At 37.6% G+C, this 25,207-nt stretch overlaps 1 protein-coding gene and 1 long non-coding RNA gene across 4 annotated transcripts in view; one reads left to right on the top strand and one right to left on the bottom strand.

Annotated features, from left to right (window-relative positions):
* Positions 1–25,109, top strand: part of STK3 (serine/threonine kinase 3) — a 296,968-nt gene extending 271,859 nt beyond the window's left edge. For both annotated transcript variants that reach the window (XM_058275773.2, XM_058275772.2), the window contains one exon: positions 23,730–25,109. In XM_058275773.2, coding sequence (XP_058131756.1) covers positions 23,730–23,888 — 159 coding nt within the window. In that variant the 3' untranslated portion in view covers positions 23,889–25,109. The remainder of the gene's footprint in view (positions 1–23,729) is intronic.
* Positions 1–25,207, bottom strand: part of LOC131273291 (uncharacterized) — a 74,962-nt gene that overhangs the window by 40,038 nt on the left and 9,717 nt on the right. Inside the window, exons 2-3 of one of the 2 annotated variants that reach the window (XR_009180475.1) lie at positions 9,525–9,706; positions 1,566–1,683 (exon numbers count right to left, since the gene is read on the bottom strand). This is a non-coding gene — a long non-coding RNA (uncharacterized lncRNA). The remainder of the gene's footprint in view (positions 1–1,565; positions 1,684–9,524; positions 9,707–25,207) is intronic. The other variant, XR_009180476.1, reaches the window with a different exon arrangement.

The raw sequence follows: 25,207 nt of genomic DNA, 5'->3' as shown, positions 1-25,207 counted from the left end.
TTTAAAAATCGGGAGATGGCTAACAAAATCTACAACCACCTCATATTTAAGAGTACTTTTGCGGAGCAGATTTGCCTCAGGCAGTTTGGCACTCACCTCCTACATGAGAAGTCCCAGGTTCGGGTCCCAGTGCCTCCTAAAGAAGGCAAACAGGGACACAGACTTGGCCCAATGGATAGGGCGTCCGCCTACCACATGGGAGGTCTGCGGTTCAAACCCCAGGCCTTCTTGACCCATGTGGAGCTGACCCATGCGCAGTGCTGATGCACGCAAGGAGTGCCATGCCATGCGGGGGTGTCCCCCGCGAAGGGGAGCCCCATGCACAAGGAGTGTGCCCGGTAAGGAGAGCCACCCAGGATGAAAGAAAGTGCAGCCTACCCAAGAATGGTGCAGCACACACGGAGAGCTGACACAACAAGATGACACAACAAAAAGAAACACAGATTCCCAGTGCCACTGATAAGAATAGAAGCAGTCACAGAAGAACACAAAGCAAATGGACACAGAGAGCAGACAGCTGGGGGGGGGGAAGGAAATAAATTAAAAATAAATCTTTTTTTAAAAAAAGGCAAACAGATACAATGAACTGACAAACAAGAAGACACAAGTAGGGAGATGTGGCTCAAGCAGTTGGGCACCTGCCTCTCACATGGGAGGTCCCTGGTTTGACTCCCAGTGCCTCCTAAAGAAGATGAGCACACACAATAAACAGACAGTGAGCAGACACAGACAAACGGACAGACAGACAAGGGAACCATCTGGGGTGGGGAATAAAAAGATCTATTTTTTAAAGTTTTGAAAGGGTGCTTTCTCCCTTCTTTTGATAGCATGGTCCAACACACCTGACAGTAAAATTGGGCATTGAGATTGAGGGTGTTCAACTTAAAAAGGCCCTACAGTGGTGATGGGATGAAGCGGTGACATAACTGTGAGAGGAAAACAGCTATCAAGACCATGCCTGTTTCTCATAGCTGGGGGTAATTAAAAGAAGTGAGTGGGTTGGTAGCTCCAGGGCAGGGGGGATAGACCATGACAGAGTTACAAGATCATGTACTTTGTCCTTTGGTTAAAAAAACTGTAGTACAAAGAACTTCATTCAAATGAATACTTCTAACGGAACTTAGGCTAAAAGAGCAGTGGTAAATTGTGGGTATTGAGAAATGGGCAGTGTTGTATAGACCAGCTTGCAGTATTTGAATCAGTTTGAAGTTAATTATTTTGTACGTAGTATTTTTCAAAATTAGTTTATCCTTCCCATATTGCGTCTCCACTCTGAATCTAATAAGGCAAAGGAAATTTCACACACAATGTTTTTGTTTAAGAATATTTTGGAGGATTGTGGTATCTTTTGTTACCAGGTAGTAAACACTAGATCTTTTGGATCATTTATTCAGAATTGAGAATTGTATGATATTGTATGTTAATACAAGATAATTTCAAAATAATTATCTAGTGGATAAACTACTCTTTGAATAACAATATAGAGTGTATGTCAGTCACAACATCTTATGAAAAGTTCCTCAAGAGGAACATTGAATTTAACAGCCACATTGCTTTTTTGTTACCTTTTCCACAGGAGGTAAACCGAAAATACGTCTTTCATTTGGTCAGTAATTAAAGATGCATTTTTTCCTTTTGTCCTTATTTAAATGGGCTTTTTTTAGACTGAGCTGAAATTTCATCCTGAAAAATGAAATGTAGAGACTTAATAGCAAAACTACTTTATATTAATATGTATTATTTAAACCACAGCTCAAGTTCTGATCCATAAGTTTCCACTAATGACCACAATCTCCTAACTTCCCAGTAGATACAAAGTGAAATCAACCACTATTTGTTTTTTAAAATTAATTTGATATCATCCTCAGCTCATTCCCTCCTTTCCCCTAGAAAAGAGCCTTTAAGGTGTATTCATTTACTATAGTCATCTAAGTGTGAATTTTTATTTTGTGATAAATTTTTACTGTAAGCTATTTGGTTTGCTAGTATATTATTTTTTCATCTTTATATTCAGTACTTCATACATACTAGCTGCCTAGTCTAAGATGGCATAACTTACAAACACTGTTGTCCCCAAACCAGAAAGTTCAGAGTTTGAAATGCTTATGTTTGAAAGTTGATGCCTCTTCCATAAGATATATTTAAGTTAATAATTAGCTAGTTTTATGTTTTTGCTTCTAAGTTTGCACAGTTCTTATTTTTTATTATTAAAGCAGGCATAAATTTTTATGTTTTGTTCTTTTTCATAGGAGCTCCTCCTATCCTTTTTTTTCCCCCCTGCTGTCTTTTTTAGTTCCTGAATCTCTTTGTAGGATTTTAATTGAATTTGTACATTTGTTGTTTAATAGCTAGGAAACTAAAAATACTGTTGCATCCACAAGCTGTACCGTTCTAAAATTAGTAAGAATGCTAAAATGTTTCCTTTTTGGTAATTTTAATTTTTAAAGCTCATCTGGCAAGTGAAGATAAAGAACTTTGATTTAAATTGATCACTCTTGAAGTTTAAAAAAAATTTTTTGTCATATTTTGAGTTCATATTGTTTTATAAATAGCTATCAGACCATGATTCTATTCTATGATATTTTAAAAGAACTACAGATTTAGATGCCTCAAAACTAAAGTATCAGTAGTCTTGTTCATTTCTAGGTGTTGCTTTACTATTAAAGAAATTGTGTTAAAATCTGAGTTTCATGATTTGTGGTTCTCGGCTGACCTCTATTTTATTTTAAAACTATTTTGGGGGAGCAGATGTGACTCAAGTGGTTGAGCGCCTGCTTCCCACATGGGAGGTCCTGGGTTCAGTTCCTAGTGCCTCCTAAAGACAAGGCAACAAGCAGACAAGTGAGGAGACCAACTCAGGGGGAGCCACTGTGGCCCAGTGGTTGAGCACCAGCTTCTTACATACAAGGTCCCAGGTTCAATCCCCAGCCCCGGAACCTCAGGAAAAAAACAAAACTATTTTTATAGAATTGACAAAGTAAATTTGGCAAGGCAAAATTTTAACATGTTGATGACTGTCATAATTTAAATGGTCAGAATAAGTATTGTGAAGTCACTGCAATCAAAAATCACACAAATGGGGAGTAGATGTGGATTCGAGCTGTTGGGCACCCACCTCCCACACGGGAGGTCCCACGTTCAGTTTCTGGTGCCTCCTGAAAAGCGAAAAACAAACAACAAGCAGAGCAGACAAAAAAAAACAACTCGGGGAGGCCGGTGCGGCTCAGTGATTGAGTATACTGGCTTCCCACATACAAGGTCCCGGGTTCAATCCCTGTTCCCCAGTACCTCAAAAAATTTTTGATTGAATGGTTATACTCAGTGATATTAGTAAGAATTATGCCCTCCCAAGCAGTAAACTGTGGCATTTATTATAATTTTGAAGACTTTTTGACAGATGCCATTTTTTCTAAGAAATGGATGAGGAGATCAAAATAAATATAGTATCAGACATGCAGAATAAACATAATGGAGTATGGAATTATTTTTTAATGAAATAAATGAAATATTCTGGAAAATGCCCTGATTTTCTCAGATATTCTTTTTTGTTTTACTTTAGTTGCAAATGCTCCTACACAAACATATGTACCATATTAAGATATTGAGAGGGACTTTTCTTCTTGCCTGCAGAATTGGTGCTAGAGTACACAGATAAAAACAGCAGGCATTGAGTTCTCCACATTCTAAAGAGCCACCAGCATTGAGGCCAGACACCTTCTCCAGGGATTACTAGGAGCCCAACTCTTTCCGTTATTCATTTTTATTTATTCAGTAAATATTTATTAAGTACCTACTATGTGTCAGACCCTGGGGATACAGCTATTTACTGAAGTCCCTAATGAAATTTTCAATCTAGTGGAAGAGAAAAAAGGTAGTTCTCCTCTTACCAAGAATAAAGTCAAATAAGAGGTCTTGAAGAGACCCATTCACAGAGACTGGTGGAAAGAAGACTGGCATGTGATATCCAGCCAGCTGCTTTCTGAGCTGATTTAACCTTTAGACTCACTAAGGCTGCTGCTAGAGCAGAGCTCAGTGAATAAGTTCCTGGGAGTTTGGAGGATATGCCAAAATAGACACTGATGCCTGCTTCTCTCCCAAAGATTTCTGTAGGTAGCATCCAAGGCCAACAAGGTAAGGACAATGGTGTAGAATGTGCTGGGAAAGAAGAAACATAGGGACCCCTCTCTTGCCTTGGGTCCTGGTGTTCCTTGGGGAGTCTGAAGAGCTCCACAATCTGTACAGCTTTAAAAGAGGAGGTCAGAAGTAGTAAGGCTGCCCAGGTGGCTGCCAGGCCAGATAAGACAGGCCCCCACCCAGAGGAGGAGATGCTGGGCTATCCCTCTCTCCAAGAGAAGTGGGCACCAGGACAGTACAGGCCACCACACCACACTCATAGCTTCTGAGCACAAACCAGCTGAAATCAAACCAGGGAAATCTTTCCCCCACTGACAGTTTACCAGTCATATGGTAAGATGCCACATCTTCCCAGCACCCAACACTGGAGGGGTTAGGTCTTAAAAAGAGATGGGAGGGAAGTGGATTTGGCTCAATGGATAGAGCGTCCGCCTACCACATGGAAGGTCCAGAGTTCAAACTCAGGGCCTCCTGACCCATGTGATGAGCTACCCCACGCACAGTGCTGATGTACACAAGGAATGCCATGCCACATTGGGGTGTCCCCCACATAGGGAACCCCATGCGCAAGGAGTGTGCCCCGTAAGGAGAGCTGCCCCGCACAAAAGAAACACAGCCTGCCCAGGAGTGTTGCTGCACAAACGGAAAGATGATGCAACGAAAAGAAACACAGATTACAGGTGCTGCTGACAAGAATCCAAGCGGATGCAGAAGAACACACACAGCGAATGGATGCAGAGAGCAGACAACGGGGTGAGGGGGAGAGTAAATAAAAAATAAATCTTTAAAAAAATAAAAATTAAAAAAAAGATGGGAGAAGGCATCCAGAACCATACACTCTTCCCCCATTATAAGTTTGCACAAGCATATATTGAGGGGAAGGGCAAGATTTATATTTAATATGAGATTGAAATGTATGATTGGTCTGGACTTTGAATAACTAAAAGTGTCCAGAAATCATTGAGATCTGCCTAAGATTTCTTAAGGGTTGTGCAAGAGAAATTTGGCATAGAATGGCTGAAAAAGAGTGAGTGGAGAAAAGTAAAGCTATTTTACGTTTATATAATAACTCCACAGAGATTTGGCTGCCCATTAAGCTACTTACAGATAATATTTTAAGGTGGGTTTTTAAAAAAAAATCTTTATCTTTCATAACCAATATTAGTCAAATAGTTAATATTTTTGAAAATTGGAATATATAAAGAAATTTAATCACTTAAATTTGTTAATCCCTCATTTATGACTATCAGTGCTATAAAATATTCAAAGTGTGTTAATCAGAATTACTGAGTATAAGATATCAATGAAAGTTAATATGCCTCTTAATATATATCCAGAAAGATTTTATTATTTGTTAGGTTCAAGTTATCCAGATTTCATTGACCTGAGCCTAGAATTTTAGAGCTGCTTACCATAAAACAGAGAATTGCATGAATTAATATTTCCTGATATATTTAGCTTACTAGAATACCAGGAAGCATGAAGGAAATGGATGTTCAACTGCAATTGAAAAATGCAACTAAAATTTCATCATTCCTTTTTAAATGGCCAAGAAACCTTTTTTTTTCTTGGTTTTCATTTAGAATCTAGGATTTACTTAAGGTCACAGAGCTAGTTAAGTGGCAGAGTTAAGCCTCAAATTCAGACATTTGACTTACAATCCAGTGTTTTTTCCACTAAATTCACAATTTATATTATTCACATCATTATGTAATTACTAGTGCCATCCTTAGAAAAGGACCAGTCTTTATGAGTCTAGGCCATATGGGCAGATAAACAATGAAAACGACAAGTTCTTTAGACTTTCAATTTAGGCTTGTCAACCCAAAGATCTATAACTACAGATAGAAGCATTCCCCTATGATGACCTCATAGAGATGCCTAGAAAATACTCTGTAAATCTAAATAATCAATCTTTCAACTATTTAATAAGGAATTTTATCTCCCAACATTAAGTTGCTCCCCTCCCAAGTGGGGTTAAATCCTAACAAATGCAATACTAAATAAGTAGTTATATTATTTGTCTCAAACTTTAATCTAGAAGTTGCTTTTCTTAGCTAAATTCACAGAAGCTCATCTACGTATTTTAAGAATTTAGAATTTTCATTTAGTGTTACATTGATTTTTCACCTTTACTTTTTATGACTGAAACTTTGAACAGGCCCCAATAAAAGCCAAGAAACTTTTAAACTCAGATTTCTCTAGGACAAGATAGTTGTAGTTATGTTCATCAGCTTTCCACTCATCTGGTATATTTACATTAACCAGCAAGCACCAAATCAACTACGGGACAGTCTGAACAGAAACTGGGAAAAGCTCTCTTATATGAAAAGAGCGTTTTGTTAAGGGTTATCTTTTGTTATTGATAAAATTATGGCATATATACCAAAGGGAGATGCAGAAATGTATCTATTTTACATTAGAGCTGCTTAAATAGAAATAATGTTTAATAAGCATATATGCACTTATTTCAGAAGGCCCACTGTGGCTAAAGTACATTAATGTCTAGTAATACCTCACCAGGTACAATCTGGGAGGAGAGATGGGACTTTTTTTTTAAAAAAAGAATATTTCCCTATTTTTAATCTATATACAGTCTGTTAGCAATTGTTTCATGTAATAATTGGACTTTGAGATGCTTTTGTATTTCTTGGGAAACCTCAAAAACAGCTCTCCTTAGGCTCCAATCCAAACTTAAGTTAGTGGATTTTATATTGTCTTTGAATCCCTGCAAAAGCAGCTGCAGCTGTGTGACCTAGGGTAGGTCACTTAGTCTCTCTGGGTGTCCTCACCTGTAAAACAGGATTGGTAATAGCTATCTTATACAATGATTGCTAGGATCGAATGACTTCAAGCCCAGGACTTAATAGAGTATCTAACACAGCGTAAAGGATCTATAAGTAGTCCTTTCCTCTTCTCCCCCATTGATATCTACAAGAAATGGGATATGACTCCCTTTTCTTTAGGAGGAATCTAAATGAAATCTAAATGTCTTACGTTTCCTCTAGATTGTCTGAAGTTTAAAACAGCCAAAAGAAAATGCTTTGCCAGTTTCCAGTTATAATCTTAGAATATTTATAGTCATTTACTCAGTCAACTGAAAACATGGACTCTCAGCTCAGAACAGGGTTCCATATAATCCTCCATACAGATAGGTAAATAATGTATAATTGGGAAAGAGGACTTTCCCTGTAGATTTGATGTTAATGCAACTTGTAAGAGCACATTTTTTAAGAGATTTACAGTGAGGAATTCAGCTTTTCTCCTACAATGTGTCAAGTACCTGAAATCATTATTTTTGAAAATGTATGTTTTATAAATGTATGTGTAAGGTTTTCTTTGAGCAGATTTTGTGGTAGTTTGGATTGGCTTAAAAGCTCTTTTATTGTTTTATCAATGCCAAAAATGAAATCTAGGAAATGCCTTAATATTTTGAAATTTTTACTTTTTTTTAATTTAAGTAGTTCCTGTTGTTCCTGTTACTCAGTCTTTTTTTCTTTCTCTTTCCCTCCCTGTCCCTTGTCCTGCTGTTTTTTTTTTTCGCTTTCTTTGTCCATTTGCTGTGTGATCTTCTATATCACCTCTGATGTGAGGTGAGAGAGCTTCCCTGTCATTTGCACCCTCAGTTCCTGGTCTCTGCTGCGCTTCACTTGTCTCTCTTTTGTTGTATCATCATCTTGCTGCATGACTCACTTGCGCAGGCACTGGCTCATGGTGCTGGCACACAGCTCACCACGCAGGCACTTGCGCAGGCACTCAGCTCTCCACATGGGCACTGGCTCACCATGCAGGCACTGGCTCACCACGAGGGCACTTGTGCAGGCTCTCAGCTCACCACACAGGCATGCACATGGACACTCGTCTCACTGCATGGGCTCTCAGCTTGCCACACAGGCAGTCAGCTCACTGCGTGGGCATTTGGCTCACTGCTCAGGCTCTCAACTCGCCACACAGGAACTGCCTTGCCACATAGGCATGCTTTCTCTTCCTTTTTTTACCAGGAGACCTCAGAGATTGAACCCTGATCCTCCCCTATGGCAGGCAGAGGCCCTATTACCTGAACCACATCTACTTCCCTATTAGTCTTATTGGCAGAAGACCTCTTACCTGTTTTTTAATATCTAAACTAATGAGTGGACTTAACTGGATTTTTGCTGGTATTTTGGTGTGTTTCCTGCTCTCATTGTTAGTAAAATGAGTGTGGCAGCCTTCCTGAACAATGTTTTGTAAAACCAAACCAGATTCTGTTCAGCATAGTAAAAGTAAGAGCTAAAATGGAATATTAAGGGGAAGAGAGTGTGATACTCCAGGCCACAAACAACTCAGGACAGTCTGAAGCATGCACTGCTAAATCTTAGAAAATGCTACAGGCAATTCAGCATCAGAATTGCCATAGAAAATTATTGTTGTTAGCCATTCTGTTGAGGTAGTTCATATTGTAAGAATTGTTAGCAGATGGGGAAGTAGATGAGTCAGAATACAGTATTAGCAATCCATATTTTTTTAATCACAGGCCACTTATTAATAAGGTCTGTAGCATCTGTGAGATTTATTTAAACAGTTGCTAGGAAGAGTTTGTTTTCCCAGTAAATACAGCAAACTTGTACAAGATTTTCTTCATTGACTATTTGACTAAATATGTTAATATTAACATATAAGACCATTTGCCTTATTGTGGTAGAGTCTCATTTATTTTGCCAGACTGATTGTACCAGCAACTTATAGACCCATTAAGTCTGAAAATGTTGTCACATTTACTCATTTTAAAACTTCATAAACCTATTTTTTCCATTTTTTGAGATTAAAACTTTTTTTAAAATCTCTACATGAGAGATTGTAGGACATAATATACTTTAAACTTGTAAACTTGTATACTTGTAAATTTAAAGAAAGTTCTAACTTTCCTGGCAACTCTTCCTTCTGATCAGTAATAAGTATGCTTGCAATACTTTCCATAGAGTTCAGAAATAATTCTAATTATTAAAAGTTTGAACTGTCAGAATTATCAGTGAAGGGTTGATTAGTATTATTTTCCATCATACCTTCTCATATCACTAAGTTGTTTGTGCTGTTGTTTTATTTAAGATATAGTGAGTGAGTTATTAAATTGCATAGTTCTTTTACTTGAATTTTCTTATTTTTAAAGATACAGAAAAAATGTAATATTTTTGGATATTGATGTGTAATCTTTTTACCTCTCACATGAAATGTGATAATATTATGCAGGTTTTCTAGTCACTTTGGCCTTTGGAGCTGAACACTTAAACACCGTTTTCCTTTCAGCTCAGCTTAGAGAGCCTGAGGATTCCTGAGCACCATACTCTATTTGTGGTGATTTAGCATTTTGAACTCTCTGGCAGTACACTATTAAGAATATCAGACTTACTCACTTTGGATTTCTATCCAAATAACTTTTACTGTTTGAAGACATAATCAAGTTTCCAGTGAAGTTTCTTTTAGACTATTACTTAAGTATTTGAGCTTGCAGAAGTAAGAGTATGTTTGTCTTCTGATAGAAGTAGTTGCCATGTTTGCATTCTCTTCTGCCTTCCATTCTCTTCTCTCTCTCCTGCTTTAAAACCACCAGAAAACATTAGGTTTTAATGAAAGAACAAAATTTTGTCAGTTTAAATCAATGAAATCTAATAGTCAGAAATAGCTACTATGAGAATATTGTGAACACCCCCTTGCCACCCCATTCCACCATCACCCCCCCCCAAAAAAAAAGATTATACAAGAGTCAGACTGGAAGGTAGGTCTTATTTTCCTTCTGAACCAGAGAGAAGGGTCATGTACCTGAAATACCACATTATTTTCTAAAACTTCCTAGCTCATAGACTTGAATTCATTGAGGTTCAAATCTAGTGCCCCTCTTTACATAAGGATGCAGAGCCTTGCTCTTTACTGTAGGAAGCTAATAAATTTGCTGTTTTTCTTGCCCCAACTGCTAGTATAGTGTTTTGCCAGTAACAAAAGCAGGTTAGGGTGAGACAGCAGAGGGAAAAATGGTACACACAAATTTTTAAAATGGGAATTGAAAAGGTAAGTGGAGGATTTTCTCCCCCAAACTTGTTAGTACGATAAAGTGATTGAATGCCAATAAACAATATGGCATAATGAGAAAAAATAAATGAAAACATTGATCTAGAAGTTATGTCTCTGCCATTAACCAGCAGTATAACCTTCAGTAAGCTAACCCATTGCCTCATCTAAAATATGAATGTTAGGGTAGGTTATCTCTAAGGTTCTTTTTTTTTTTTAATTCAAACTTTATTTTGAATTGAAAAAAAAAAATAACAGAAAAAAGGTAGCTCAACATTTGGAAGCATTACTCCAAAAATTCTGTCAAGGCACTTTTATCTCATCTAATCCCAAAACCAAACTTATTTGTTCCTCCAGTGTTCAGAACGATACAGAGATGAATACATACTAGATAAATGACGTAATCAAGGATTCATTGTTAATGAAGAAAATGAAAAAGAAAAAAATGCTTAATCATCTTCATCTCTCACAAAACCAAACCCCATATTCTTTTTTTTTTAACTTTAACATTAATGTAACACCTTCTTTGCTTTTGCTACAAAAATATTACAATATTGTTGTTAACTATAGTATGTTAAATTAGTTATGTTTTTCCCAGGTATCACCACATTCTTAACATTTTGTGTTAGAAGAACATCCCTGTATTTATATTAACCACAATCCTCAGCTACCACCAAAATCACTGTTAGTCATTCCCAATATTCCAACTGTCCTCCAATTGCCATTAGCCTCCCTAGACTACTTATTTCAGCCACAACCACATCACATCCTCAAATCACAAATCAGCAGTGTTTGTTATACTCATTATTATATGCTACCATCAACTCTATCCATTTACCACATATTTACAGTGGACCTTATTAAACATTGTACATACATCCAGCATCAACTCCCCATTCTCAATCCACATTCCATCTCCCACCAGCCTACACTCCATAAATCTACTCAGCATATTTAATTCATTTCAGTAAGACCATACATTATTTGTCCTTTTGTATCTGACTTATTTCACTTAACATAATGTCCACAAGGTTCCTCTTTTGGCAATTGTAAACAAGGCCTCTGTGAACATCAGTGTACAAAGAACTGTTCACATCCTAGCTTCCAAATATATTCTAGTAGCAAGATTGTCAGATCATATAGCAGTTGTAGATTTCACTTTCTGAAGAACCTTCCACAGAGGCTGCACCATTCTCCATTCCCACCAACAGTGAAGGAGTGTTCCTATTTCTCCACATCCTCTCCAGCACCCGTAGTTTTCTGTTATTTTAATATTGGTATTCTGTATGGTGTGAAATATCTCATTGTAGTTTTGATCTGCAGTTCCCTAATAGCTAGTGATATATATTTTTTTTTTACTTTTCTTATACAGCACTTTATTATTTGAGAAAAAAAGTTCATTCTCATGGCATTTTTGCAAGAGAATTTAATAAAAGAAAAATACTGAGAAACTCTTACTCTGGAAAAAGAATGAGATAACGGCTACAGCTTTGAAAGGACAAAATTTAATACAGTGGTCTGGTTGGAAATGCTGTCTCTTTCCTCAGTAATATATTCTATAACAAGAAGCATGATACTGTGCACTCATGAAGTCTCATTTGAAGATTTCCAAGCCCTTATTAAAGCTGCATCTTCAATAACCAGTACTATTAGTTCCACTTAAATGTTTTCCTCCTCATGTAACTGTGTCCCTCACTATCAATAGCTTCATAGAGGTTCTTTTTATTCTCTTGTGTTGCATGTAGATAACCAATATAAGCCACACAAAGTGAAAGGGTTATCAATCCAAAAGCCATTACAGGTTTGTTAGGTTTAATGAAAAGCTCTGGATTCACAGCTCGAAATAAAGTTGTTGTGCGAACTCCTCTGAGGCCTGGGTTTCCAAAGTCTTTCTCTTCGGGTGGTTCATTTTTAAAGGTTGTGGGCTCACATGCTGATTACATCTTGATTAATGATGATTATTACTAGGTTGTCCTGTATCGCTTCACATGCCTGGCCCACCAGCTGTAAGCATGTGCCTTCCTCCGGGTCGCCTCCTCTCGGAGTGGGATACAGCTCGCCCTTGAGCATCTTTTCATGTGCCTTTTGGCTATTCATATTTCCTCTTCAGAAAAATGTCTTTTCTGAAGTCTTTTGCCCATTTATAAACTGGGTTGCTTATTGTTTTGTCATTAAGTTGTGTGATCTTTTTATATAACATGGAAATCAAACCCTTGTCATATATTCTAAGGTTCTTTTTTGCACTAAGATGCTAAGATTCCAGAAAGGCTTAACTTATAACCCGACTTTATAGTTTTTGCTTCTGTTAAACAAATAGCTTAATTTAGTCACACAATGTTTTGTTTTGTTTTGTTTTAAAACAATTGTAGATTTCAGAACCTGTTTTTTCAGGTCTGTACAACTAATTTCACCTTATCTCAATTTAAATCTTTTATGGAAATTGATTTTTATTTTCTACCTTTATTAATATGTCATGCACACCCTGATGTTTGTCATGGGAAATGTGACATTTCTTGTAAATAGGGGGAAAAGTCTCAGTTGATACAGCTATACTGTTCTGAAATTCATCTCTTACTTTGACTATATATTTTCAAAGTTGTGTTCCACTGTCTTTGCATTCATTCTTACTACACATCAGTTCATTTATTCACTTAATCAAGTATGTGTCCTTAATGTTTGTAAAGATTTTAAAACTACAATCTTCTTTGACATTGTTAAGCTTGAAGATTTTTTAACCATTGTTAGTTGTGCAAGTTATAGTTTATCGTTACATTCAAAACTAAATTTTATTAAATAGCATTAGCCTAAAACATAGTAGCCATTTCCAGATGAGTTATTCATTTTCCTTCATTTGTTTCCAGTGTATTCTAAATTCAGTATATTCTAAAATGTATTCTAAATTATTCTAAAATTCTTCTGTTTACTGATTTGACTTACCAAACAACAAACTCTGACAGATGTAGATCAAAGAAAGGATACTCCAACTCCTAGTTTACCTCCATATTACATTTGGAATTAATAACCTGGAACATATACCCATGGTGATATATCTCTTTGGTGTTTCTTATATGGTAGAAAAATGGTTCATAAGTAACATTTCTTTTCTGTATTAAAAATATGTGAATTCAAGTTGATTTACCACAAACTCTGTTGATCCGTAAACATAACGATTTGGAAGTGATTTCCTTTCCTTATATAGATTTTCAGGAAACCAATATACATGATTGCAATGAAGGACACGTCACTAATTCAGGAAGCTCAATTTTTCTTTCTGATATTATCTTTATTAGCACAAAGACTTTTAATTTAGACTAGCATGTTAAATGGTTGGTAATAGATTGTATGATATTGTAGGGCCTTTTTTCTCACTGTGAGCCTCCATAAAACTTTATCTGGTTTATGAATCCTTTTTGCTACTAAACCATTGAGCAGCAGTACTGTTTTCCAAGAGATTTAGAAGAGCCGCCTCTGCCATGTTTCTCTCCCCAAACCATTTTCATGCCTGTGGGAGGTTTGATAGCTACCAAAACACTGAAAGCTAAATATATATTATTAGAACTTTATCAAAAATCAACACCTATCCAGAAATTTATGCCTATAAATCATATTAACTGTGTAAAAAATAAAAAATACTACCAGTTAACCTCACTCACTTTTTGTTTATACAATACCATAATCTATAGATATTTAGAAACCTACTGATATTATTTTATTAACAAAATGAGTAGAACCTCTAACCACAAATGCAAAGGTTTAGGAATTTTTTCTGTTGAATACCATAATGGATTGTAAGATCAGAAAGAAAGCCGCCTTTCCCTGTATGACCTTATCCATCAAAGGCTCCACTTAAAGCCTATTTGCTCATGGTTCCCTAAATCTGTATCTTTAGTTTGGTACTCTCTCCTGAGCTCCAGTACCCCAAATTACCACAAGATATCAATATCTGATATCTTGATCTTGATGTCTTGCTTATATCTTAAACTGAACAAGACTAAAACTAATTTCATTAACTACCTTCCTTAATGGTATCAAATATCTACTCATCACCTAAACCTGAAACCAGAATAATCCTTAACCCTCTTGTCTTCCTGACCCTTCATAATTAGTCAGCTAAGGAAGCCCTATCAGTTCTACTTTCAGATCTCTTAACTTCCCCGTCTCCTCAGTTGCTGTTCCATTGTCCTGGTTCAAGCCCCATACTTCTCACTGAGGGGTTTCCCCCGCCTCATTTTCCCCCCAAGGCAATCCATTTTCAAACTTGCTTTCAGTTACTTTCCTAAAGCTCATAGCTGATCATGTTACCATTTATATTCAAAATTGTCTAGGATTTCTTTCTTGCCAACAGAAAGTTTGTAGCAACATACTCAAGGCCCTTAGCAATTTCACCATGACCTCCTCTTTTCTGCCTCATCTCCTGACCCTCCACCCCACTGGACCCTTTGTGCAGTCCGACAGGCATATCCAAAGATGCCATACATTTGGGTACCTTGTATGTTTCTGCTCTTGCTGTTTCCCTCTCCTCTCTCCTACTCCTCTTTTTTTCAGAATATTCATCCTTCACTGACAGCAGTGCTTGGACCTATAAACTCTTTGCGATGGACAAGAGTGTTTTATTCATCCCTGTATTTATAGTGCTTGGTCCATAGACATTCTCAATAAATATTTTAATAAATGAATACATAGTATTATTCTCTGTAGTTCTCCAGCAGCCCACCTGAAAAATAGCTATATATGTAGTTTAGGCAGAGGTCCTAATCCCAACCTTACAAAGCCACAAATTTGAAATTGGATTTTTTTTAAAAATATGAGCAATAGGGGAGAACCAGCAAGATGGCAGCAGAGTAAGGAGCTCCTAGAGTCAGCTCCTGCTACAGGGCAGTTAGCAAACACCCAGAGCTCTCTGGAGCTAGCTGAAGCACCTGTCTGGGGGCTCCAGGAGACCAAAAGAGCATCCTGCCACATCTTTGAAGGAATAGAAGGAGAAGACTGCCCATCTGCAGAGAACACTCCTAAATAGAGTGCTCCACGCACCAGAGGCCGGTGCCCATCCTCCACTGGAGGCACAAGCTGCCTCGGGAGCTGTTCTGCCGCTGGAATTGAAAGCTCCACTTCCCAAAAATGGGGGAGGAAGAGACCGTTGAGCACCGGTTTCAGCTACTGATTAGTAAATTCAGCGGGCTGCAGTATAATTCTGAGAACAGCTAAAGTTAGAGCCTGTCCAAGTCAGAAAGAGTCCGAGAGCCGCCATCTTAATTCTGCACCTGGCACGAGGGGAAGCGGGGCAGACTGAAAATCCCAGTGCTGGTGGGGACCGGCTTCTTTCCATCCAGATCATATTGCAGCTCTAGCCTAGGCCCCAGTGCCACCTCCAGCAGGGAGGAAGCTGCGGGGACCTACACCAGCCTCTCTGGGAAATTACCAGTCGAGCTGCAGAGGCTGGTGACTATCCTACTCTGGCAGCATAAGCCACCCCAGGAGCTATTTTGTGGCTGGAATTGGAAGTTCCATTTCCCAGAAACAGGAGGAGAGGGTTGGCTGCCAATTTCAGCTACTGATTGGTAGACTTGGGTGGCTAAGATATAACCCTGGGAACAGCTGGGGTATGAACCAACCCAAGTCAGAAAGAGGCCAGTAGCTGCTATTTTGACTCCGCCCCCAGCCTGAGGGGAAGCCGGGCTGACTGAAACTCTCAGTGTCGTCAGGAACGAGTTTCTTTCATGCAGATCAGCCTGCAGCCCTAGCCTAGCCTAGCCTCCTCTGGCGGGGAGGAGCCTGAGGAGCCCTGCACCAGCCCATACAGATAACTGCAGGTAACTTTGGCTGCCATAGACTGAAAATCAGAAGTCTACCAGGGCAACTGCAGTCATCTTGGACCCGCACTGCATAGATTGCTGCCCACAGCTGCAGCTTCATCCCTACCCCAGGCAGGGGAGAAGGGGATGTGAAGTTTCATCAGTCTCTCTGGGCAACTACAGTCTAGGCCTGCACTTGGATTATTCCACATAGCTGTGACTCTGTCCCTACCCCTGGCAAAGGAGAAAGTTGGAAGAAGCTTCATTGGTCCCTGGCACAATGAGGGCAGCTTGAGCCTCCACAGCTTATAGCACCAACTACATGCTTGGCTCCTACTGCACAACCAGCAAGGGAGAAAGGATAGGAAGCCCTAAACTAAAGAGAAAAACTGCACCCAGAAAAAATACTCTAGTAAACCAGATGAAAAGACACCAACAAAAGATTATAATCCACACCAAGAAACAAGAAGCTATGGCCCAGTTAAAGGAACAAGATAAACCTCCAGATGACATAAAGGAGTTGAGACAACTAATCATAGATGTTCAAACAAATCTCCTTAAATTCAGTGAGATGGCTAAAGGGTTAAGGATATTATGAAGACAAAGGATGAGCACAAAGAAGAATTTGAAAGCATACATAGAAAAATGGCAGATCTTATGGGAAAGAAAGGTGCAATAAATGAAATTTTAAAAACATTGGAATCATATAATAGCAGATTTGAGGAGGCAGAAGAAAGGATTGGTGAGCTTGAAGAAATGACCTCTGAACATACAAAAGAAGAGATGAAGAAAAGAATGGAAAAAATTGAACAAGGTCTCAGGGAACTAAATGACAGCAAAAGGCATGCAAACATGTGTAATGGGTGTTCCAGCAGAAGAGACGGGAAAAGGGACAGAAGGAATATTTGAAGAAATAATGGTAGAAAATTTCCCAATCCTATTGAAGGACATAGATCCCTGTCCAAGAAGCACAACGTACTCACATCCAAAAAAATCCAAATAAACCAACTCCAAGACACATATTCATCAGAATATCAAAGGCCAAAGACAAAGAGAGAATTCTGAGAGCAGCAAGAGAAAAGCAATGCATAATGTATAAGGGATACCCAATAAGATTAAGTACTGAATTTTTCACCAGAAGCCATGGAGGCAAGAAGGCAGTGGTCTGATATATTTAAGATACTATGAGAAAAACTTCCAGCCAAGAATTTTATATCCAGCAAGACTGTCTTTCAAAAATGAGGGCAAAATTAGAATATTCACAGGTAAACAGAAACTGAGAGAATTTCTAAGCAAGAGAACAGATTTTCAGGAAATACTAAAGGATCTGCTAGAGCCTGAAAAGAAAAGACAGGAGAGACAGGCCTGGAAGAGAGTCTAGAAATGAAGATTATATCAATAAAAGTAACTGAAAGTGTCAAAAGAGTGGTGAAAATAAAATATGACAGATAAAACTCAAATAGGAATAAACTTAACCACTGATGTAAGGCACTTGTATTCAGAAAACTGCACCTCAATGTTAAAACAAATTTTTAAAAAGCCCTAAATAACTGGAAGAATATTCCATGCTCATGGGTTGGAAGACTAAATATCATTAAGATGTCAATTCTACTCAAATTGATATACACATTCAATGTAATCCTGATAAAAATTCCACCAGCATTAAAGAAAAAATTGAAAACACGATTATTAAATTTATTTGGAAGGGTAAGGGGTCCTGAATAGCCAGAATCATCATAAAAAGGAAAAGTGAACCCTCATCTCCAGACTTTAAATCATAATACCTACCTATAGTGGTAAAAACAGCATGGTAGTGGCATAAAGACAGACACATAGACAAATGGGACCAAATTTATGGTTCAAAAACAGACCCTCACAGGTATGGTCAAGTGATTCTTGACTAACCTGTCAAACTCACACAGCTCAGGCAGAACAATCCATTCAACAAATGGTGCTGAAAGAATTGGATATCTGTAGCCAAAAGAAGGAAGGAGGCCCCCTATCTCACATCTTATCCAAAATTAACTCAAAATGGATCAAAAAACTAAAAATAAAAGCAAGTACCATAAAACTTCTAGAAGAAATTATTGGAAAGTATCTTCAAGACCTTGTGGTATGTGGTGGATTCTTAAAGGAGATAAGAGGAGGACTGAGTGGACTACTGATGTTTAATGTATGTAGAAGTTTTAATTAGCTTTACTGTAAAAGCATGGAAATGTATAGAGTGGATGGTAACACACAGTAGGAGTAACAGCTAGTTTATAAATGGGGATGTGACTGAAAATAGTAGTCTAGTTATGTAAATGCCAATTGAAAGACTGCTAGAGAATAAATCTAGGAACTGAATAGCACGGTAAACCAAGAGGTGAATGAGAATTGTGGTTGATGGTACAGATGCAAGAGTGTCCTTTGTTACCTAGAGCAAATATATATCAGTACTGCAGGGTGTTGGGAATGTGAAATGTGGAGAAGCATGGGAAAAATACAGCTGGAATGACTTATGGACTGTGATTAGTAGTAGTAATATAATATTCTTGCATCTATGTGAAAGATGTACTGTGTTGATACTGAGGCAGTATGGAAAATGTGAACCAAATGTACACTATGGACATGGTAACAATCAGATGATATTATTTCATCTGTAACAAATGACACACCACATTGTGGTATACTGATGGAGGGGTGTTGTTTGGAAATTCTGCACATGTGCATCATTGTTTTATAAGTTTACAACTTCTGTCATAAAAAATATATTTTAAAAATAATAGGGTGGGTTTGGGGAAAACACACCAAATGTAAAATAAGGACTATGATTAGTAGTAAGATTTTGATAATATTCTTTCATAATTTGTAACAAACATCTCATGACAATGCAAGGTATTGGTGGAGGGACCCCTGTATGATATTATGCATGTTTGCTTTGTAAGGTCACAGCTTTTATTATACTTAATTGTTTATGTATGTTCATTTATAAGTGATATAAAGATAATAGGATTGGTTGGGGGGAAATACTTTGTTTAGTAGTAATATTTTGACAATGCTCAATAATTGTTAGTTAAAAAGGTTTAACAGCAATGCAAGTTATTGGTGGTAGGGTGAGTTATGAGAGTCCTGTACGATGTTATATGTGTTTGTTTTATAAGTTCACAACTATTATTATACAGTTATTGTTTATGTATGTTTATGTATGAGTGATATACTTCAATAAATTAATATATAAGCAATAGGAATAGGTATAATAGGCTTCAGCACTAAAGCCATACACTTAAATGTGCTCTTAAAACAGCCTTAAGGGGAAGCAGACATGGCTCAACCCTTAGAGCATCTGCCTACCATATGGAGGGTCCAGGGTTCGATACCCAGGGCTTCCTGACCCATGTGGTGAGCTGGCCCACATGCAGTGCTGCTGCACGCAAGGAGTGCTGTGCCATGCAGGCGTATCCCCTGCATAGGGGTGCCCCACGCACAAGGAGTGCACCCTGTAAGGAGAGCTACCCCGCATGAAAAAAGCGCAGCCTGCTCAGGAATGGCGCCGCACACATGGAGAGCTGACAGAGCAAGATGATGCAACAAAGAGACACAGATTCCCGGTGCTGCTGACAAGAATGCAAGTGGACGCAGAAGAACACACAGTGAATGGATACAGAGAGCAGAAAAAGTGGGGGACAGGGAGGAAAATAAATAAAATAAATCTTTAAAAAAAAAAAAACAGCCTTAGGCCTTCACTCAAAACATATTTATTTTTAACTCAATGCCTTAAAAGATTAATTTCTTTCGTGATTCCCAACAGATTAGCAAACCTCTAATAGAGGTAGACGGGTATTTGCCCAATGAAAGCCATGGAAAGGAGCTGACAGCTTCCCCTTAAATTAAGATTAAAAAGTTAAAAAGAAGAAACAAAATTGATATGCAGCACAGATCAGTAATAGAAATTTATGATGACTCATCACCAAGGAAAGGTTGGTTTAGGTCTATCTGCTTTAGAAAGCAGCATATTCTGTGAAATATTTTTAAGTATTTTCCACTCAAAATGGTTGAAATGGTTTTATCCCTTTAAAGAACTATGATTTAGATACTTCATGAAATCACTTATGTGGAACACCTAATTCCCTTATGATACCAAATAATTGTCCCTCAACATTCACAGACCTTTTACAGATTTTACATATTGAAAATATAAAGGTCTGTCAGAGGAGGAAAATTTTCTTCTAAGTAGCTTTTTTCCCTGAATTTAGTTTGTTACTGTAATATAATATTTATGAACTGTTGGCAATTTGCCCCAGATAAGGTGGTAAAAGATATTTACAGGAATATCTTAATGTAAAAATTTTAAAGTAATGATAATTGTTTGCTTTGTTTGATATTATTTCTCCTCACCTTCTGTATTCCCATCTAAATACCTACCTTCATGCCATGCTGTTTAGCTGTATAGTTGAATAGTTTTTAGGCATGTATGTAGTCTCTAAAGTCTAAACATTTTTTTTGAATATCTGAAATGAGAGCATGAAATTCATGCCAAAAAAATCAACTATAAGATAATACATTATTATATAACCAGGTGCCAAATTACATTTTTAAAATTATGGCTGTTACATAGAAATTCAGAGATGGAAGTGATTAACATGGGTTGAAATAGAGAAGATGTCATGACAATGCAGAAGTGGAATTGGATCCTTTGTAGACTGGCTGGGCAGGTCGTTTTCAGGAAAGTGAATGGTGCTCTGTATGGGCTCCATTGGCCCTTCTAATCCATCAGCCCCTGTTTATACAATTCAGAAAATTTTTGAGGTTCCTTGTTAGTTTATTCTTATCCCCTCAGTGATCTGAACAGTAGTGAGCAAATAACAGATGCATGATTAATACTTGGACTAAATATTAGTGAAGAGGGAAGCAGACTTGGCCCAGTGGTTAGGGCACCCATCTACCACATGGGAGGTTCGCGGTTCAAACCCCAGGCCTCGACCCGTGTAGAGCTGGCTCACACGCAGTACTGATGCGTGCAAGGAGTGCCCTGCCACGCAGGGGTGTCCCACGTGTAGGGGAGCCCCATGCACATGGAGTGCGCCCTGTAAGGAGAGCCACCCAGTGTGAAAGAAAGTGCAGCCTGCCCAGGAATGGCGCCGCACACACGGAGAGCTGACACAACAAGATGACACACCAAAAAGAAACAGATTCTCATGCCGCTGACAACAGAAGTGGACAAAGAAGATGACGCAGCAAATAGACACAGACAACCGGGTCGGGGGGGGCAGGGAGGGCGAGAAATAAATAAATCTTTTTTTAAAAATTAGTGAAGAAAGACTAATGTGTATAATATGAGCCTATGTATTACATGTAAACATATATGATAGTATAGTATAATAGGCTAATTTCTTTTGGTGATATATGACTAAAAAATAGCAGGGCAGATTTTATACATACCAGAATTTCTTACACACCAGAGTGAGTGGTAGAAATCTGTGTTCTCTTTCCTGCCATTCCTCAAAATATTTCTGGTATCTTTTGAATTTCCCTCAGAGTCTGTGATTCATTCTTTTCAGTATGCTCAGTGGTGACAAATTCTTTTCTGTTGACAGTGGATTTGATTTTTGGAAGCAGAAGTCACTTAGGGCCAGGTGTGGTGAGTAAAGTGGATGACCAAGCTGAGAAATGCTATTTTGGGTTAAAATTCAGATGTGATTGTAAAGTGATGAGAGTGTTTCTGGCTTGGCTCAGAAAGTAATTCTAAAGACAGTTACCATCTTAAGAAATAAGATGCATATTTTATCATTTTAAAACCAAGTTCTGGATTACCTTGGCATATAATTTTCCTGCTCTGGAGTTGATCATGCCACACTGAAGTCCAAACTTGCTTTGCCTGGCTTTTGGGGCTCCTTCAGGCCTCTCCAGCCTTATTTCCTGCACCCCCACCACAGAGTCCTCCTCTGAGCCTTTAGGTCTCTGGTGTTAGTCCTTCTTCCTTAACATGCAGGGGCCTCCTCCTTGGGGTGCCCTACTCACTGCTCTGAGGTACCCTCCTCTCTGGAAGCAGAGCCCCTACCTCCTGAAGGGAATCTCTTCTCTCCCTGCATCCGCATTGAATTTATATAGAGACTCCTTTCCTTTTCTTGGAGAATCTGTTTAAAAAAACACAACAAAAATAACAGACTCTCTCCCCAGGAGAACACGAACATGTACAGGCAGAATTTTGCACATGAGATGCTTATTCATGAACTTGAGTGTAGAACTTCTCACTATAGGGAAGCAGATATACACACTCAGTGGTTGACAGCCTGCTTAGCATGTACAAGATCTCAGTTTCAATCCCTGGTACCTCTTTAAAAAAAAGAAAGAACCTCCCAGTATAATCTGTACCACACAATACAGGACTTAATTATGTAGATTCTTGCATCAGTCTTAAATGTTTGTAATTGTTAATGTTACCCTTCCAACTAATTTTTTTTTTCAAATTGTAAGGCATTTTATTTATTATTTTTTTGTCTTTATTTAATTTTTTAATGTTACATTAAAAAAAATGAGGTCCCCATATACCCCCCACCCCCCTCACACTCCTCCCCCCATAATAACTTTCTCCATCATCATGAGACATTCATTGCACTTGGTGAATATATCTCTGAGCACTGCTGCACCTCATGGTCAATGGTCCACTAATTTATAAATGTAATGGCAAGAAGATAGGTTAGTACTGCTTTGCTTTTCCCTACAGGACCTTCCAAGATGCTGACTATATTAAAACATCCTGTAGATCATTGTGATTTCATAACTTTTTAAAACCAGGTGCATACCACCATTGGTTTAATGCTAAATTTTATAAAGGAAGCAGAATTTAATATTTTAATGTAAATAAAATAAAAGCCCAGAATGTGTATATGTGTATTTATTTATTTCAGGGCATCCCATAAGCCCTGAGGTGATAATCCCTAAAATATGTTTCTCATGAAATAATCCATGTCTTGCTGTTTTACCAGACAAATAAATAAAATGCAGCTTAGGGTGCCATAGCGAACACATGACTTGAGGCCTCTCTCCTACCATCATACAGAAAAACAGGAAGGGATATGCTATTACTGTCTGCAGAAGCTAAAATGATCAGTTGGGGGGTTAACTCTAATGTATACAATGAAAATTTGACAGGCATTTCATTTTCAAATTGACCCAACCCACATTAGACCTTACAAAAGCTTGTTTGTATCAGGTATGGTCGATCTTACATCAAAAATTAAGAACCCTAATTTATCTAAATGTTTGGGGGTAAAAATATTCTGGTTAATTGAATTTTCTGGTTAACAGAGGGCTTAAAATTTAACCATTTAGTAAAATGCAGGATAGGACGGTTAACGTAACCTGCATTCAATCTTGTCAAATTCTTGGATGATGACTGCATGTGTTCATGATTATTGGAGCTCTCCATAGTGGCAAGATTGTAAAAGGTTAGAGTGAATGTATCCAGAACATACCCTGAAAGCTGGTTTGCTGTGGTGGGTTTGTCTTTCCGTCTTTTTTGAATGTACGGGTCTTCAGCTTTTTCTCATTTGCATTTTTTTAAAAGCAAAGTTTCTGATTGTTATGTCACAAGTCACTTGAGGTTCTTGCAAGATTTGGCTTCTGGATTCTTCAATGAAAGAATTCCTGTATAAAACTTTTGAACCATATTTCAAAGATGATGTAAAGAGTTTACAGAAATTGTCATGGTAAAACTTACTAGACTTACTAGATAATAATTCCACTACATTAATATTTTCTTTTTTACCCTATCTCCAGTTAAAAAATCTAAGTTTAGAAGAACTACAGATGCGGTTAAAAGCATTGGACCCCATGATGGAACGAGAAATAGAAGAGCTCCGTCAGAGATACACTGCAAAAAGACAGCCCATTCTGGATGCAATGGATGCAAAGAAAAGAAGACAGCAAAATTTTTGAGTTTAATTTCTTCCTTTTTAAAAATATATAGCTATTCTGGAGACCAAGAAACCACTATGAATTGAAGAAATATCATGTTTTGTTTTGTTTTTAATCCCTAAGATTTGGGCTGTACAATGGGGCAAAGGTCAGAAACCAATGGTACATACCCAGGTGAATTCATAAAAGGCAGAATTTACAGCTTTATCCACAGTGCTTTCATTTTTTAAATGAAATGATGAAAACAGCAGAAATGTATTCTTCTCTTTATCTGTCAGCTGCATACCAGCAATGAAACTGGATTATCAAATGAAGGCTGTATCCAGAGACCTTGAAAATCCAAAGCTGTGGTTTAATTGTACAGCACCAAAGGCTTTCTCTTACTCTTTATTCCTATATAGTAGTCTATTTATTTTATCCCCTTAGATAAACTTATTTATTTATGCTATTTCACTTTGTTTTCTTTTTTAAGGGCAAGATCAGGATAGCTTTGGTGAAAGAAGGTGACGTTTAATAGCTGTATAACCACTTTATACTTGGACCAGGGAACTATGGAGTACAGTCCTTGACTTCCAGGATAGTTTTCCAGTAGAAGCAAAGCAGTAATAGCAATAGCACCCAACTGGGCCAGACAGTTTTTATACTGAAGCAATAATTACATTTTTACCTTTTGAAATTTTATCTAATTTTTTTGGATGTTTGGTACAAATAGAACTATATTTATTTAGGTTAAACAGAGCTATAATGTTCAAAGCCAAAGAATTCAGTGGAATCCTTGCATACACAAAAAAGTGTGGTAATTACTTAAAAAGAAATTAAACTGAAGATAAATGTAACTTATTAATATTGTTTCATGTTTCATGTGTAGGTCTAAAAGCTATCAAATTTGTAATAAGCTTCTCACATTTGGTTCTATAGAAATGTGCTCTATTGTCACAGGATTTTGTGTTGATTTTCGTTTATTTCCTGGGAAATTGGTAAACATCATGTGCCTGATGATAACAAAATAGCAAAAACATTTTTACTCAACTGTGCAAGCCTTGGGGACTGGAAAAAAAAAAAAAAGATTAAAACCATTAAAAAGAAGCTCATTTCTAAGCTTAATGAACATTTGTATGATTAAACTGGGACCAGTTATTTCCTAAGCTACATAGGGCCATTTTGACAATGTTTGTTCTTTTGTGTGTTTAATTACTCCATGTAAATCATAAAGACAAATAAATTTTACTGTGCCTTCCAGCACATTTCGTTTTAGTACCTGGACTCTTTTCCAAGCAAGAAGGTCTAGTAGGACAAGCTTGACAATGCAATGATAACAACTCTCAACTTCAGTGACTTAA

The sequence above is a fragment of the Dasypus novemcinctus genome, chromosome 14 (genome assembly GCF_030445035.2).
Source record: "Dasypus novemcinctus isolate mDasNov1 chromosome 14, mDasNov1.1.hap2, whole genome shotgun sequence".
In the NCBI taxonomy this organism is placed as follows: domain Eukaryota; kingdom Metazoa; phylum Chordata; class Mammalia; order Cingulata; family Dasypodidae; genus Dasypus; species Dasypus novemcinctus.
Note: the sequence above shows the minus strand (reverse complement) of the source record. Positions and strands in the feature narration are given on the sequence as shown.